Consider the following 18322-nt stretch of genomic DNA (forward strand, 5'->3'; position numbering starts at 1 on the left):
CCAAATGACATGTTTAAACAAAGCATCTGCCCCACTTTGAACAGAAAATCCAGGCCAGGATTTCATACCACCCCCTTTAGGATTTGTTTGTTTTGATGGCTGGACAATCTGTTCATAATTGGTTTCACTCTCGATTCACAGACTGTACTAAAATTACATCAAAAGTTGCATCTACCTCTGAAGTCTGCTCTCCCACTTTAAATCTAATTGTGTCTTTAACTCAAAACACTTTGATTACACTTCCTTGAATTATTCTGAACAATACCTTGCTTCCTGTTCATTTAGCTTCAGATGTCTGAATTCTGTCCCAATTCCCCAGTTATCTGCATTGTATGTTATTACTTAAAATTACGAGCAAAGGAAATGCCCTCCTTTTAGAATGTGCCCTCCTGTTGCTCAGCAACAACTTATTTCTACCAACTATCCATGCTGTAGCCCTGTCTAAGCACAATACAGTCACAGATGAAGTAATCCACCCCACTCATACAGACACCTCTGTCCAGCATGAATCTAACTAGGTTTTACCCTTCCAGACACAGCAACATTAAATTAAACACATGTAAAATTATAGCTTGATTGTAATGCTGACCGATATATATATATAAATACCTTAAAACGACCTTCATTTGCCAAACACAGACCATTCCCACCTCCCCTTCCCTGAACCTCCTACGGTTCACATTCTCCTCCTCCAACCCAGTCCTAATCCTCATCAAGCAGGCAACCCCCTACCGCCCCCACCCCTCCCTCATCCACCGCTCTCCATGACCATCACCACAGACCCTCCCTCATCCACCACTCTCCATGACCATCATCACAGACCCCTCCCTCATCCACGCACCCCATTACCCTCACCACAGACCCCCCACCCTCATCCCCCGCTCCCCACTACCCTCACCACAGACCCCCCCACCCTCATCCCCGCTCCCCACTACCCTCACCACAGACCCTCCCTCATCCACCGCTCTCCATGACCATCACCACAGATCCCCCTCCCTCTTCCACCGCTCCCCACTACCCTCACCACAGACCCTCCCTCATCCAACGCACCCCATTATCCTCACCACAGACCCTCCCTCATCCACCGCACCCCACTACCCTCACCACAGACCCTCCCACCCTCATCCCCGCTCCCCACTACCCTCACCACAGACCCCCCACCCTCATCCCCGCTCCCCACTACCCTCACCACAGACCCCCCACCCTCATCCCCGCTCCCCACTACCCTCACCACAGACCCCCCACCCTCATCCCCCGCTCCCCACTACCCTCACCACAGACCCTCCCTCATCCCCCGCTCCCCACTACCCTCACTACAGACCCCCCACCCTCATCCCCCGCTCCCCACTACCCTCACCACAGACCCCCCACCCTCATCCCCGCTCCCCACTACCCTCACCACAGACCCTCCCCCATCCACTGCACCCCACTACCCTCACCACAGACCCTCCCTCTCCCACCGCTCTCCATGACCATCACCACAGACCCCCCACCCTCATCCCCGCTCCCCACTACCCTCACCACAGACCCCCCACCCTCATCCCCGCTCCCCACTACCCTCACCACAGACCCCCCACCCTCATCCCCCGCACCCCACTACCCTCACCACAGACCCTCCCTCATCCAACGCACCCCACTACCCTCACCACAGACCCCCCAACCTCATCCCCGCTCCCCACTACCCTCACCACAGACCCCCCACCCTCATCCCCGCTCCCCACTACCCTCACCACAGACCCCCCACCCTCATCCCCGCTCCCCACTACCCTCACCACAGACCCCCCACCCTCATCCCCGCTCCCCACTACCCTCACCACAGACCCCCCACCCTCATCCCCTCTCCCCACTACCCTCACCACAGACCCCCCACCCTCATCCCCGCTCCCCACTACCCTCACCACAGATCCCCCACCCTCATCCCCGCTCCCCACTACCCTCACCACAGACCCCCCCACCCTCATCCCCCGCTCCCCACTACCCTCACCACAGACCCTCCCCCATCCACTGCACCCCACTACCCTCACCACAGACCCTCCCTCTCCCACCGCTCTCCATGACCATCACCACAGACCCCCCACCCTCATCCCCGCTCCCCACTACCCTCACCACAGACCCTCCCTCTTCCACTGCACCCCACTACCCTCACCACAGACCCTCCCTCTCCCACCGCTCTCCATGACCATCACCACAGACCCCCCACCCTCATCCCCCGCTCCCCACTACCCTCACCACAGACCCCCCACCCTCATCCCCCGCTCCCCACTACCCTCACCACAGACCCCCCACCCTCATCCCCGCTCCCCACTACCCTCACCACAGACCCCCCACCCTCATCCCCCGCACCCCACTACCCTCACCACAGACCCTCCCTCATCCAACGCACCCCACTACCCTCACCACAGACCCCCCAACCTCATCCCCGCTCCCCACTACCCTCACCACAGACCCCCCACCCTCATCCCCGCTCCCCACTACCCTCACCACAGACCCCCCACCCTCATCCCCGCTCCCCACTACCCTCACCACAGACCCCCCACCCTCATCCCCGCTCCCCACTACCCTCACCACAGACCCCCCACCCTCATCCCCGCTCCCCACTACCCTCACCACAGATCCCCCACCCTCATCCCCGCTCCCCACTACCCTCACCACAGACCCCCCACCCTCATCCCCGCTCCCCACTACCCTCACCACAGACCCTCCCTCATCCACCGCTCTCCATGACCATCACCACAGACCCTCCCTCATCCCCCGCTCCCCACTACCCTCACCACAGACCCTCCCTCATCCACCGCTCTCCATGACCATCACCACAGACCCCCCACCCTCATCCCCGCTCCCCACTACCCTCACCACAGACCCTCCCTCATCCACCGCTCTCCATGACCATCACCACAGACCCCCCACCCTCATCCCCGCTCCCCACTACCCTCACCACAGACCCTCCCTCATCCACCGCACCCCACTACCCTCACCACAGATCCCCCACCCTCATCCCCCGCTCCCCACTACCCTCACCACAGATCCCCCACCCTCATCCCCCGCTCCCCACTACCCCCACCACAGACCCCCCACACTCATCCCCGCTCCCCCCCTCCCACACCCCTCCCCCTCCCACACCCCTCCCCCTCCCACACCCCTCCCCCTCCCACACCCCTCCCCTTCCACATCCCTCCCGCACACCTCCCCCCTCCCGCACCCCTCCCACACCCCTCCCCCTCCCACACCCCTCCCCCCTCCCACACCCCTCCCCCTCCAACACCCCTCCCCCTCCCACACCCCTCCCACCCTCCCACACCCCTCCCCCCATTGCTTCCCCTCCTCACCCATCTCACCCTTACCTACAGCGCCCTCTGCCCACCCCTCCCACCCTCCCCGCTCCCCGCTCCCCCTTACCTCCCTCTCCCCCTCACACACCTCACCCCTTCTTGTCATTGCTCCCTCAAACCCTCTGCTCCTCTTCCCCTCCGGAACCATCACTCCCACACTCCGCTGCCTCAGTATACTCACTCTCCCATATAACCTTTGGAGATGGAATGGAATGACGCCAATTCCAGATTGTCGGAATATTCTGCACCCATTTCAAAGAGAACTTTCTTGAAGGAATGGAACTCACAGCCCTCAGCGTACACATTATCCTGATAGACCTGTCGGGGGAAAGTACAGAGTTAGGAGTCAATCCATTAATCACCTCATCCAGCTCTATTCAGCCCACCCCCAGCCCTACTGCCAAATCCCACCAGACACAGCAGCCCTACTGCCAAATCCCATCAGACACACCAGCCCTACTGCCAAATCCCAGCAGACACACTGCCAAATCCCACCAGGCACACCAGCCCTACTGCCAAATCCCATCAGACACACCAGCCCTACTGCCAAATCCCAGCAGACACACTGCCAAATCCCAGCAGACACACCAGCCCCACTTCCAAATCCCACCAGACCCCCCCAGCCCAACTCTCCAAACCCACCAGCCCCAGTGCCAAATTCCACCAGAGCACCAGCCCCACTGCCAAATCCCACCAGACCTCCCAGCCCCAGTGCCAAATCCCACCGGAGCACCAGCCCCACTGCCAAATCCCACCAGACACACCAGACCCACTGCCAAATCCCACCAGACCTCCCAGCCCCACTGCCAAATCCCACCAGACACACCAGACCCAGTGCCAAATCCCACCAGACACACCAGTCCCACTGCCAAATCCCACCAGACACACCAGACCCAGTGCCAAATCCCACCAGACACACCAGACCCAGTGCCAAATCCCACCAGACACACCAGACCCAGTGCCAAATCCCACCAGACCCCCAAGCCCCACTGCTAAATCCCACCAGACACACCAGCCCCACTGCCAAATCCCACCAGACACACCAGCCCCACTGCTAAATCCCAACAGACCCCCAGCCCCACTGCCAAATCCCACCAGACACACCAGCCCCAGTGCCAAATCCCACCAGACACACCAGCCCCACTGCCAAATCCCACCAGACCCCCAAGCCCCAGTGCTAAATACCACCAGACACACCAGCCCACTGCCAAATCCCACCAGACCCCCAGCCCCATTTCCAAATCCCACCAGGCCCCCAATCCCCACTGCCAAATCCCACCAGACCCCCAGCCCCACTGCCAAATCCCACCAGGCCCCCAATCCCCAGTGCCAAATCCCACCAGACCCCCAGCCCCAGTGCCAAATCCCACCAGACACACCAGCCCCATTCCCAAATCCCACCAGACCTCCAGCCCCAGTGCCAAATCCCACCAGACACACCAGCCCACTGCCAAATCCCAACAGACACACCAGCCCCATTCCCAAATCCCACCAGACCTCCAGCCCCATTCCCAAATCACAATGAATCCCACAGCTTCTGTCCCAAATCCCCCAGAATCCCTCATTCCCCACCTCCTTCTATTCCCCAAACCTTGACAATACCGATTAGCTAACACTGGAACATTGATCGGATTTCATTGGGTAAAACTATGAGAAAGGAGATTGAATATGGGAAAGTGAGAGATCATCAACTTTTCCACGATTCATTTATGGGATGTGGGCGTCGCTGGTTATGCCAACATTCGTTGCCCAACCTTAATTTCCCTCGAGAAGGTGGGGGTGAGCCGCCTTCTTGAACCGCTGCAGCCACTAAGGTGTAGGTACACCCACTGTGCTGTTAGGGAGGGAGTTCCAGGATGTTGCCCCGGCGACAGTGAAGGAACGGCCGATATATTTCCCAGTCAGGGTGGTGAGTGACTGGGGGGGGAACCTCCAGGTGGTGGGGTTCCCAGGTATCTGCTGCTCTTGTCCTTCTAGATGGTAGTGGCCGTGGGTTTGGAAGGTGCTGCCTGAGGAGCCTTGGTGAGTTAGAACATAGAACATAGAACAGTACAGCACAGAACAGGCCCTTCGGCCCTCAATGTTGTGCCGAGCAATGATCACCCTACTTAAACCCACATAACCCGTATACCCGTAACCCAACAATCCCCCCATTAACCTTACACTACGGGCAATTTAGCATGGCCAATCCACCTAACCCGCACATCTTTGGACTGTGGGAGGAAACCGGAGCACCCGGAGGAAACCCACGCACACACGAGGAGGACGTGCAGACTCCACACAGACAGTGACCCAGCCGGGAATCGAACCTGGGACCACTGGAGCTGTGAAGCATTGATGCTAACCACCATGCTACCGTGAGGCCCCTGCAGTGCCTGCAGTGCATCTTGTAGATGGGACACACGGCTGCCACTGTGCGTCGGTGGTGGAGGGTTTGGATGTTTGTGGAAGGGGAGCAATCAAGCGGGGCTGCTTTGTCCTGGATGGTGTCGAACTCCTTGAGTGTTGTTGGAGCTGTGCTCATCCAGGCAAGTGGAGAGTCCATCACACTCCTGACTTGTGCCTTGTAGATGGTGGACAGGCTTTGGGGGGGGGTCAGGAGGTGAGTTATTCCCCGTAGGATTCCGAGCCTTTAACCTGCCCTGGTAGCCACAGTATTAATGTGGCTGGGTCCAGTTCAGTTTCTGATCAATGGAAACCCCCAGGATGTTGATTGTGGGGATTGAGCGATGGCAACGCCATTGAATGTCAAGGGGTGATGGTTAGATCCTCTCTTGTAGGAGATGGTCATTGCCTGGCACTTGTGTGGCACAAATGTAACTTGCCACTTGTCAGCCCCAAGCCTGGATATTATCCAGGTCTTGCTGCATTTGGACATAAACTGCTTCATTATCTGAGGAGTCGTAATGGTGCTGAACATTGTGCAGTCATCCGCAAACATCCCCACTTCTGACCTTATGATGGAAGGGAGGTTATTGATGAAGCAGCTGAAGATGGTTGGGCCGAGGACACGACCCTGAGGAACTCCTGTAGTGATGTCCTGGAGTTGAGATTATTGATCTCCAACCACCACAACCATCTTCCTTTGTGCCGGGTATGACTCCAACCAGCGGAGAGTTTCCCCCCGATTCCCATTGATTCCTATTGAACAGAACTTCACGCAATATGAAATGAAATGAAAATTGCTTATTGTCACGAGTAGGCTTCAATGAAGTTACTGTGAAAAGCCCCTAGTCGCCACATTCCGGCGCCTGTACGGGGTGGCTGGTATGGGAATCGAACCGTGCTGCTGGCCTGCTTGGTCTGCTTTAAAAGCCAGCGATTTAGCCCAGTGAGCTAAACCAGCCCCTGGTCCAAACGTGGCCTAACCAACTTTTGCGGAGAGTGTAAAGAAGATTCATCAGGATGTTGCCTGGTCTCCAGGGTGTTGGCTATGAGGAGAGGTTGAATAAACTCAGATTGTTTTCATTGGAAAGACGGAGGCTGAGGGGGGACCTGATAGAGGCCTACAAAGTTCTGAGAGGCACAGACAGGTTGGATAGTCAGAGGGTTTTTCCCAGGGTGGAAGTGTCAATTACACGGGGGGGGGGAGGGGCGGGGGGGGGCACAGGTTCAAATCGAGGGGGAAAGTTTAAGGGAGATGTGTGGGGTAAGGTTTTCACACAGAGAGTGGTGGGTGCCTGGAACGCGCTGCCAGAGGATGTGGTGGAAGCAGCACATTAGCAACATTTAAGAGACATCTGGATGGGTGGATGGAAAGGGAGGAAATAGAGGGATACAGACTGAGTAAGGGTAGAAGGTATTGGTTAGGGCATTGTGATCGGCACAGGCTTGGAGGGCCGAAGGGCCTGTTCCTGTGCTGTACTTTTCTTTGTTCTTTATGTCAAGGGCAGTGACTCTCACCTCACCTCTGGCATTCAGCTCTTTTGTCCATGTTTGAACCGAGGCTGTAATGAGGTCAGGAGCTGAGTGACCCTGGGCGGAACCCAAACTGAGTGTCCGTGAGCAGGTTATTGCTGAGTAAGTGCCGCTTGATAGCCCTGTTGATGACTCCTTCCATCAGTTCGCTGATATGGGGCTGTTTATCACTGGGCCAAATCACAGGCATTTAAAGCCGACCAAGGCAGGCCAGCAGCACGGTTCAATTCCCATAACAGCCTCCCCGAACAGGCGCCGGAATGTGGCGACTAGGGGTTTTTCACAGTAACTTCATGTGAAGCCTACTTGTGACAATAAGCGACTTTCATTTTTCTTTTCATATGGAAAGTAGACTGATAGGGCGGTAATTGGCTGGGCTGGATTTGTCCTGTTTCTTGTGTACAGAACACACCTGGGCTGTTTAGCACAGGGCTAAATCACTGGCTTTGAAAGCAGACCAAGGCAGGCCAGCAGCACGGTTCGATTCCCGTACCAGCCTCCCCGAACAGGCGCCGGAATGTGGCGACTAGGGGCTTTTCACAGTGACTGCACAGCCTTAGAATTAGAGGGGGTAAATTCAAAACAGAAATGCGAAGACATTTCTTCAGCCAGAGAGTGGTGGGCCTGTGGAATTCATTGCCGTGGAGTGCAGTGAAGGCCGGGACGCTAAATGGCTTCAAGGCAGAGATAGATAAATTCTTGATGTCGCGAGGAATTAAGGGCTACGGGGAGAATGCTGGTAGGTGGAGTTGAAATGCCCATCAGCCATGATTGAATGGCGGAGTGGACTCGATGGGCCGAATGGCCACTCTTATGGTCTTATGGATTTCATTTGAAGCCTACTCGTGACAATAAACGATTTTCATTTCATTTCATTGCCACATTGCTGGGTAGATGCCGGTGTTGTAGCTGTACTGGAACAACTTGGCTAGGGGTGTGGCAAGTTCAGGAGCCGGGATATTGTCAGGGCCCAAAGCCTTCTCAAGCCATCCCTGAAAGCCAAACATTCCTCTGGGTTTATCGAGGAAGCCAATAATTGTGCACCTTAATCGGGCTGCCAACTCTGGCTGGGAAATGTCATCACATGGCCTCCTACCTTCAACTGTTCCTCCCCCAGACCCACACCATCGGTTCTCCAGCACAGAGCCCCACTTTCCCAATGCTTTTCAATGTGTCCCAGTTTTGAATTTTATAAACTTGGTCACCCCAATGCAGAGCAGTTGATGCCACTGCCCCCCTGGATTGCACTGGGTGTCATAGAAATGGGGTTTCTGTATCAATGCTACGGAGGAGGGTGAGAGGGATTCCATCAGTACTATCTGTACTACTGGAAAGACAGCAGGGTCAAGCAGAGGAATTCAGGGGCACAGGCACACAGCTCAGTATTATCAGGTCAACTGTAAAAAATAAATGTTACATCTTTTATCCAGGGAGCCGTAATACAAAGGTGGCAAGTTACAATTCAATTGGACAAAGATCTGTCCAGACCTCTGTCTGGAGCAACTGTGTTCAGCTCTGGGCAACGCACTTTGGGAAGGATAATGTTCACCTTGAATACTTTACACAAAGGCACGTTTGACCCACAGCATCACCGTCTCTTTTTCACGACAGTTTCTTAGACTAGTGGCAAAGCGGTCTTAGATCTAGTGTTGTGTAACTGAGCAGGGTTAATTAGTCATGCCATCGTCAATGATGGGAAATAGTGATCATAATATTCAATTCCAGTTTAAATTTGAAAGTGACATCAGAAACAGGAATCTTAGACTAAAATAAAAACAATTGCCACAGAGGTGTGAGGGGAGAACTGGCTGAGGTTAAATTGGTAAATAGACAAATTATTTTGTAGGTCAATGAACAATGGGAAACATCTAAAAAAAAACTTCCAACTGTCCAACAAAAATACATTCCATCGAAGATCAAAAAAGACCCATCTGTGGCTCACTCCGGAGTTAAGGACAGTATTCGGATGTAATGTTGCAAGAACAATTACGAAGGGAATAGATAGGATAGATGCGGGCAGGTTGTTTCCACTGGCGGGTGAAAGCAGAACTAGGGGGCATAGCCTCAAAATAAGGGGAAGTAGATTTAGGACTGAGTTTAGGAGGAACTTCTTCACCCAAAGGGTTATGAATCTATGGAATTCCTTGCCCAGTGAAGCAGTTGAGGCTCCTTCATTACATGTTTTTAAGGTAAAGATAGATAGTTTTTTGAAGAATAAAGGGATTAAGGGTTATGGTGTTCGGGCCGGAAAGTGGAGCTGTGCCCACAAAAGATCAGCCATGATCTCATTGAATGGCGGAGCAGGCTCGAGGGGCCAGATGGCCGACTCCTGCTCCTCGTTCTTATGTTCTGAGGATTGGGTGTGTTTTAAAAACCAGATAAAGGACAACAAAACGTTGGTAGAAATGGAAAAATAGAATGAGAGTAAACTATAAATACAGAAATGGATAGGAAGAGCTTTTATACGTATGTAAGAAGGAAGAGAGTAGTTGAAGTAACAGTTCTAGAGCCATCGAGTGATCGATGTTTACAGCATGGAATAGGCCCTTCGGCCCAGCTTGTCCATGCTGCCCTGTTTCTATCACTAAGCTAGTCCCACTTGCCTGCATTTAGGGGCTGATTTAGCACAGTGGGCTAAGACAGCTGGCTTGTAATGCAGAACGAGACCAGCAGCGCGGGTTTTAATTCCCGTACCAGCCTCCCCGAACAGGCGGCGGAATGTGGCGACTAGGGGCTTTTCATAGTAACTTCATTGAAGTCTACTTATAACAATAAGCTATTATCATTATATGGCCCATATCCCTCTATACCCGCCCTGCCCATGTAACTGTCTAACTGTTTTTTAAAAGGCAAATCGTACCCGCCTCTACCCCTGCCTCTGGCAGCTCGTTCCAGACGCTCACCACCCTCTGTGTGAAGAAATTTCCCCTCTGGTCTCTTTTGTATCTCTCCCCTCTCACCTTTAACCTTTGCCCTCTAGTTCTGGACTCCTCTACCTTTGGGAAAAGATGTTGACTTTCTATCTTATCGATGCTCCTAATTTGGTCCCTTAGGAAGGTGTCGTCATGGTGGGCAATAAGGAAATGGTGGAGATGTTGAACAAATGTTTTGTGTCTGTCCTCACTAAAGCAGAAATAGATGGTAAACCCGGTGCTAAAACATGAGGGAATTAGGGAAATTGTATCAGCAGAAACTCAAGGACAAAGTGGACTCAATGTCACAATTCAGAGAGCATGCTGGGATACAGCGATATGTTTTTTCATGGGCATCAATCTTTGAAGGTCATATTGAGGTAGTGGTTAGCTGAGCAGATGGGAGTTCGGACTTCATAAATAAAGGGATTGAATACAAAAGCATGGACGTTATACTGAACCTTAATAACACTCTGGTTTGGTCTGAACTAGAGAATTGTGTCCGGTTCTGGTCACCACACATTTGGAAGGTTGTGAGGGTCCTTGAGAGGGTGCGGAGGGGATTTACTCCAGTGGTTCCAGCGTTGAGGGATTGCAGTTACATGTTTAGGTTGGAGAAGCTGGAGTTCTTCTCCTTAGGGCGAAGGGAGATTGGATAGAGATGTACAAGATTAAGCCAGATTGAGAGAAGGGGTAGACAGGAACAACTGTTCCCATTGTCCGATTGTACAAGGGCTGGGCGGGGTGGAATGAAGGTTTTGGGTAACAGATACAGGGAGGTTTTGGTGTGGTGTTTGCCATGGAAGACGCACAGTTCCACTAATAAAGCTGCTGGGGCTGTGGGGGGCTGTTGATTGATTTGTTGGAGGTATAGGGGTGTGGACAAGGCAGAAACCAGGAAAAACCATTCCCAATGAAGGAACCATTGAGAATAAGGGAACAGATTTAAGAGAATTGGCAAAAGAAGCAATGGCGATGAGCCTTATTCACACCACGAGTGGTTGGGGTCTGGAATGTGCTGCCCAAACGGATTGACGGGTTCGCGAGGGTTGATGGAGAGACGCCAACTCCTGTATTGTGGGGGGCGGGGGGGGGGGGGGGGGGGGGGGGGGGGGGTGCCAGAACACGGGGCACAATTCGAGCCAGGTCATTCAGGGTCGATGGTGGAAGAAGGCTGCGTTTATACCGAGTGGGGTGGAGATCTGCACCACTTTCCCCCAATCTGGTGTTGAGGCTGGGTTACAGTTCGAAACATCCAAATTGAGATTGATAGAATGTTAGAACACGTTATCGACCCAAAATGATCAGATGTCGTTACATTCCAAATCTCCCATCATCTGACTGACAATAGAACGGGTTCGATGGATCGAATAGCCTCATGCCCCAATGTGGCTGGTTTAGCTCACTGGGCTAAATCGCTGGCTTTGAAAGCAGACCAAGGCAGGCCAGCAGCACGGTTCAATTCCCGTACCAGCCTCCCCGAACAGGCGCCAGAATGTGGCGACTAGGGGCTTTTCACAGTAACTTCATTGAAGCCTACTCGTGACAATAAGCGATTATCATTTATTCATTTCATTCCAGCCCACCCTCTCCTTGGTCCTTTGAAATCGCTTTTTGCGAGTGCAAAGGGGAGATGGCCACACGGTAGCACAATGGTTAGCACTGCTGCCTCACTGCGCCAGGGTCGCAGGTTCGATTCCCGGCTTGGGTCACTGTCTGTGCGGAGTCTGCACATTCTCCCCGTGTCTGCGTGGGTTTCCTCCGGGTGCTCCGGTTTCCTTCACAAGTCTCGAAACATGTGCAGGTTAGGTGGATTGGCCGTGCTAAATTGCCCCTCAGTGTCCAGGGGCGTGCAGGTTAGGTTACAGGACGGGGTGCATAGGGGAGTAGACCTGGGTACAGTGTTTTTTTGAAGGGTCGGTGCAGCATCGATGGGCTGAATAGCTTCCTTCTGCACTGTACAAATTTTATGATTCTATGTCAAAAGTGAGCATTGGAGCTGAGAGATGAGCAGGGCAGGAGGCAGCGACAGATTCTGCCCACCAGTCCCACCTCCCGAACCGAGTTGTGATGCATTTCAGAGGAAGTAGGAGTTGGATTTGGTTTGTGCATCACTTCACCATCAAGGAAAATGGTTCACGTGCTTGGAGAATCTCTCCTGACATTTACTGACAGTCCCACAGGATGTTACTAATGTAACACAGACCGCAGGACAGCTGACACGCAACTGGAATTGGGAAATTTGCAATAATTGCCTCTCTGTATTCATCATTCCCAAACTGTTCATTCCCAGGAGGGAGAGTCTCATCTCATCCCCGAATCCCACAGGAAGTGATGAAGAGCGTGGGATTTGGGCTCAGTTCCATTGGGCTAGCATTGGATTGGCCAGGATGGACGGGAGTCATCGACACCCAACCAAATTCCTGGTATTCCAAGGGACTGTTTATTCTCACCGGCCCCCGGCACAAGGTGTGGCTGCTCTTGGGAGCGAAGCAGCCAACCCCCCCTCCAGCGTCCCCATGGACCATTCCAGAGCGGTGGAGGGGACAACCCAGATAACATCCCCCCTCCGCCCTGTGGACCATTCCAGAGCGGTGGAGGGGACACCCCAGACAACACACCCCCCCCTCCAGCCCCCCCATGGACCATTCCAGAGCGATGGAGGGGACACCCCATATAACACCCCCCCCTCCGCCCTGTGGACCATTCCAGAGCGATGGAGGGGACACCCCAGATAACACCCCTCGCCGCCCTATGGACCATTCCAGAGCGGTGGAGGGGACACCCCAGATAACAACCCCCCCTCCGCCCTGTGGACCATTCCAGAGCGATGGAGGGGACACCCCAGATAACAACCCCCCCCTCCGCCCTGTGGACCATTCCAGAGCGATGGAGGGGACACCCCAGATAACAACCCCCCCTCCGCCCTGTGGACCATTCCAGAGCGATGGAGGGGACACCCCAGATAACAACCCCCCCCCTCCGCCCTGTGGACCATTCCAGAGCGATGGAGGGGACTCCCCAGATAACACCCCCCTCCGCCCTATGGACCATTCCAGAGCGATGGAGGGGACACCCCAGATAACACCCCCCTCCGCTCTATGGACCATTCCAGAGCGATGGAGAGGACACCCCAGTTAACACCCCCCCTCCGCTCTATGGACCATTCCAGAGCGATGGACGGGACACCCCAGATAACACCCCCCTCCGCCCTATGGACCATTCCAGAGCGATGGACGGGACTCCCCAGTTAACACCCCCCCCACCCCCCCCCCCCCCCCCCCAACACCCCTGCCCCCCACCTCCAAAACCAACTGGTTCCAGAAAATGTACCTCATCGGCCAACAAGAAAAGGCCTTCCTCGAAAGCGAATCGGATCACATCCTCGATCACCTGCTTGGTCTGCACCTGGCCTATAGGAAGAGAGGAGTTAACAGGCAAGCCAGACACCAGCAGGAGGGCATAACCCGGCCCAGACACCAGCAGGAGGGCATAACCCGGCCCAGACACCAGCAGGAGGGGAGTAACTCAACCCAGATACCAGCAGGAGGGGAGTAACCCGACCCAGATACCAGCAGGAGCGGAGTAACACCATCCAGATACCAGCAGGAGGGCAGTAACCCGACCCAGATACCAGCAGGAGGGGAGTAACACCACCCAGATACCAGCAGGAAGGGAGTAACCCGACCCAGATACCAGCAGGAGGGGAGTAACCTGACCCAGATACCAGCAGGAGGGCAGTAACCTGACCCAGATACTAGCAGGAGGGGTAATCCCCAACCCAGATACCAGCAGGAGGGGAGTAACCCCACCCAGATACCAGCAGGAGGGCAGTAACCTGACCCAGATACCAGCAGGAAGGGCAGTAACCCCACCCAGATACCAGCAGGAGGGCAGTAACCTGACCCAGATACCAGCAGGAGGGAAGTAACCCGACCCAGATACCAGCAGGAAGGGCAGTAACCCCACCCAGATACCAGCAGGACGGGAGTAACACCACCCAGATACCAGCAGGAGGGGGGTATACCACCCAGATACCAGCAAGATGGCAGTAACCCGACCCAGATACCAGCAGGACGGCAGCAACCCGACCCAGATACCAGCAGGACGGCAGCAACCTGACCCAGATACCAGCAGGAGGGGAGGAACCCGACCAAGATACCAGCAGGAGGGGAGCAACCTGACCAAGATACCAGCAGGAGGGGAGTAACCTGACCCAGATACCAGCAGGAGGGGAGTAACCCAACCCAGATAGCAGCAGGAGGGCAGTAACCCGACCCAGATACCAGCAGGAGGGGAGTAACCCGACCCAGAAACCAGCAGGAGGGCAGTAACACCACCCAGACACTAGCACGAGGGGAGTAACCCGACCCAGATACCAGCAGGAGGGGAGTAACCCGATCCAAATACCAGCAGGAGGGGAGTAACCTGACCCAGATACCAGCAGGAGGGCAGTAACCCCACCCAGATACCAGCAGGAGGGGTAATCCCCGACCCAGATACCAGCAGGATGGGAGTAACCCCACCCAGATACCAGCAGGAGGACAGTAACCCGACCCAGATACCAGCAGGAGGGGAGTAACACCACCCAGATACCAGCAGGAGGTGAGTAACCCCACCCAGATACCAGCAGGCGGGGAGTAACCCGACCCAGATACCAGCAGGAGGGGTGATCCCCGACCCAGATACCAGCAGGAGGGGAGTAACCCGACCCAGATACCAGCAGGAGGGGAGTAACACCATCCAGACACCAGCAGGAGGGGAGTAACCCGACCCAGATACCAGCAGGAGGGGAGTAACCCCACCCAGATACCAGCAGGAGGGGAGTAATCCCACCCAGACACCAGCAGGAGGGGAATAACCCGACCCAGATACCAGCAGGAGGGGAGTAACACCAACCAGATACCAGCAGGAGGGCAGTAACCCGACCCAGATACCAGCAGGAGGGCAGTAATCCCACCCAGACACCAGCAGGAGGGCAGTAACCCGACCCAGATACCAGCAGGAGAGGAGTAACCCCACCCAGATACCAGCAGGAGGGGTGATCCCCGACCCAGATACCAGCAGGAGGGCAGTAACCCGACCCAGATACCAGCAGGAGGGGAGTAACCCGACCCAATTACCAGCAGGAGGGGAGTAACCCCACGCAGATACCAGCAGGAGGGCAGTAACCCGACCCAGATACCAGCAGGACGGGAGTAACACCACCCAGATACCAGCAGGAGGGGAGTATACCACCCAGATACCAGCAAGATGGCAGTAACCCGACCCAGATACCAGCAGGACGGCAGCAACCCGACCCAGATACCAGCAGGAGGTGAGTAACCCGACCCAGATACCAGCAGGAGGGGAGTAACCTGACCCAGATACCAGCAGGAGGGGAGTAACCTGACCCAGATACCAGCAGGAGGGGAGTAACCTGACCCAGATACCAGCAGGAGGGGAGTAACACCACCCAGATACCAGCAGGAGGGCAGTAACCCGACCCAGATACCAGCAGGAGGGGAGTAACCCAACCCAGATACCAGCAGGAGGGCAGTAACCCGACCCAGATACCAGCAGGAGGGGAGTAACCCGACCCAGATACCAGCAGGTGGGGAGTAACCTGACCCAGATACCAGCAGGAGGGGTAATCCCCGACCCAGATACCAGCAGGAGGGGAGTAACCCGACCCAGATACCAGCAGGAGGGGAGTAACACCACCCAGACACCAGCAGGAGGGGAGTAACCCGACCCAGATACCAGCAGGAGGGGAGTAACCTGACCCAGATACCAGCAGGAGGGGAGTAACCCGATCCAGATACCAGCAGGAGGGGAGTAATCCAACCCAGATACCAGCAGGAGGGGTCATCCCCAACCCAGATACCAGCAGGATGGGAGTAACCCCACCCAGATACCAGCAGGAGGTGAGTAACCCCACCCAGATACCAGCAGGAGGACAGTAACCCGACCCAGATACCAGCAGGAGGGGAGTAACACCACCCAGAGACCAGCAGGAGGGGAGTAACCCCACCCAGATACCAGCAGGCGGGGAGTAACACCATCCAGACACCAGCAGGAGGGGAGTAACCCGACCCAGATACCAGCAGGAGGGGTGATCCCCGACCCAGATACCAGCAGGAGGGGAGTAACCCGACCCAGATACCAGCAGGAGGGGAGTAACACCATCCAGACACCAGCAGGAGGGGAGTAACCCAACCCAGATACCAGCAGGAGGGGAGTAACACCATCCCGACACCAGCAGGAGGGGAGTAACCCGACCCAGATACCAGCAGGAGGGGAGTAACACCATCCAGGCACCAGCAGGAGGGGAGTAACCCGACCCAGATACCAGCAGGAGGGGAGTAACCCCACCCAGATACCAGCAGGAGGGGAGTAACCCCACCCAGATACCAGCAGGCGGGGAGTAATCCAACCCAGATACCAGCAGGACGGGAGTAACACCACCCAGACACCAGCAGGAGGGCAGTAACCCGACCCAGACACCAGCAGGAGGGGAGTAACCCGACCCAGATACCAGCAGGAGGGGTAATCCCCGACCCAGATACCAGCAGGAGGGGAGTAACCCGACCCAGATACCAGGAGGAGGGCAGTAACCCGACCCAGATACCAGCAGGAGGGGAGTAACCCCACCCAGATACCAGCAGGAAGTGAGTAACCCGACCCAGATACCAGCAGGAGGGGAGTAACCCCACCCAGATACCTGCAGGAGGAGAGTAACCCCACCCAGATACCAGCAGGAGGGGAGTAACACGACCCAGATACTAGCAGAGGGAGAGTAACACCACCCAGATTCCAGCAGGAGGGGTGATCCCCGACCCAGATACCAGCAGGAGGGGAGTAACCCGACCCAGATACCAGCAGAGGGAGAGTAACACCACCCAGATACCAGCAGGAGGGGTAATCCCTGACGCAGATACCAGCAGGAGGGGAGGAACCCGACCCAGTTACCAGCAGGAGGGGTAATCCCCGCGCAGATACCAGCAGGAGGGCAGTAACCCGACCCAGATACCAGCAGGAGGGGAGTAACCCAACCCAGATACCAGCAGGCGGGGAGTAACCCGACCCAGTTACCAGCAGGAGGGGTGATCCCCGACCCAGATACCAGCAGGAGGGGAGTAACCCGACCCAATTACCAGCAGGAGGGGTAATCCCCGACCCAGATACCAGCAGGAGCGGAGTAACCCGACCCAGATACCAGAAGGAGGGTAGTAACCCGACCCAGATACCAGCAGGAGGGCAGTAACCCCACCCAGATACCAGCAGGAGGGCAGTAACCCCACCCAGATACCAGCAGGAGGGCAGTAACCCGACCCAAATACCAGCAGGAGGGGAGTAACCCGACCCAGATACCAGCAGGAGGGGTAATCCCCGACCCAGATACCAGCCGGAGGGGAGTAACCCCACCCAGATACCAGGAGGAGGGCAGTAACCCGACCCAGATACCAGCAGGAGGGGAGTAACCCGACCCAGATACCAGCAGGACGGGAGTAACACCACCCAGATACCAGCAGGAGGGGAGTATACCACCCAGATACCAGCAAGATGGCAGTAACCCGACCCAGATACCAGCAGGACGGCAGCAACCCGACCCAGATACCAGCAGGAGGTGAGTAACCCGACCCAGATACCAGCAGGAGGGGAGTAACCCGACCCAGATACCAGCAGGAGGGGAGTAACCTGACCCAGATACCAGCAGGAGGGGAGTAACCTGACCCAGATACCAGCAGGAGGGAAGTAACACCACCCAGATACCAGCAGGAGGGCAGTAACCCGACCCAGATACCAGCAGGAGGGGAGTAACCCAACCCAGATACCAGCAGGAGGGCAGTAACCCGACCCAGATACCAGCAGGAGGGGAGTAACCCGACCCAGATACCAGCAGGTGGGGAGTAACCTGACCCAGATACCAGCAGGAGGGGTAATCCCCGACCCAGATACCAGCAGGAGGGGAGTAACCCGACCCAGATACCAGCAGGAGGGGAGTAACACCACCCAGACACCAGCAGGAGGGGAGTAACCCGACCCAGATACCAGCAGGAGGGGAGTAACCTGACGCAGATACCAGCAGGAGGGGAGTAACCCGATCCAGATACCAGCAGGAGGGGAGTAATCCGACCCAGATACCAGCAGGAGGGGTCATCCCCAACCCAGATACCAGCA

At 55.6% G+C, this 18322-nt stretch overlaps 1 protein-coding gene across 1 annotated transcript in view; it reads right to left on the reverse strand.

Moving 5' to 3' along the window:
• LOC119966665 (alanine aminotransferase 2-like) overlaps positions 1-18322 on the reverse strand; it is a 42081-nt gene that overhangs the window by 14272 nt on the left and 9487 nt on the right. The window contains exons 2-3 of the mRNA XM_038798724.1: positions 13493-13572; positions 3511-3647 (exon numbers count right to left, since the gene is read on the reverse strand). Of these exons, the coding sequence (XP_038654652.1) occupies positions 3511-3647; positions 13493-13572 (217 nt within the window). The remainder of the gene's footprint in view (positions 1-3510; positions 3648-13492; positions 13573-18322) is intronic.

The sequence above is a fragment of the Scyliorhinus canicula genome, chromosome 5, assembly GCF_902713615.1.
Source record: "Scyliorhinus canicula chromosome 5, sScyCan1.1, whole genome shotgun sequence".
Classification (NCBI taxonomy): Eukaryota; Metazoa; Chordata; class Chondrichthyes; order Carcharhiniformes; family Scyliorhinidae; genus Scyliorhinus; species Scyliorhinus canicula.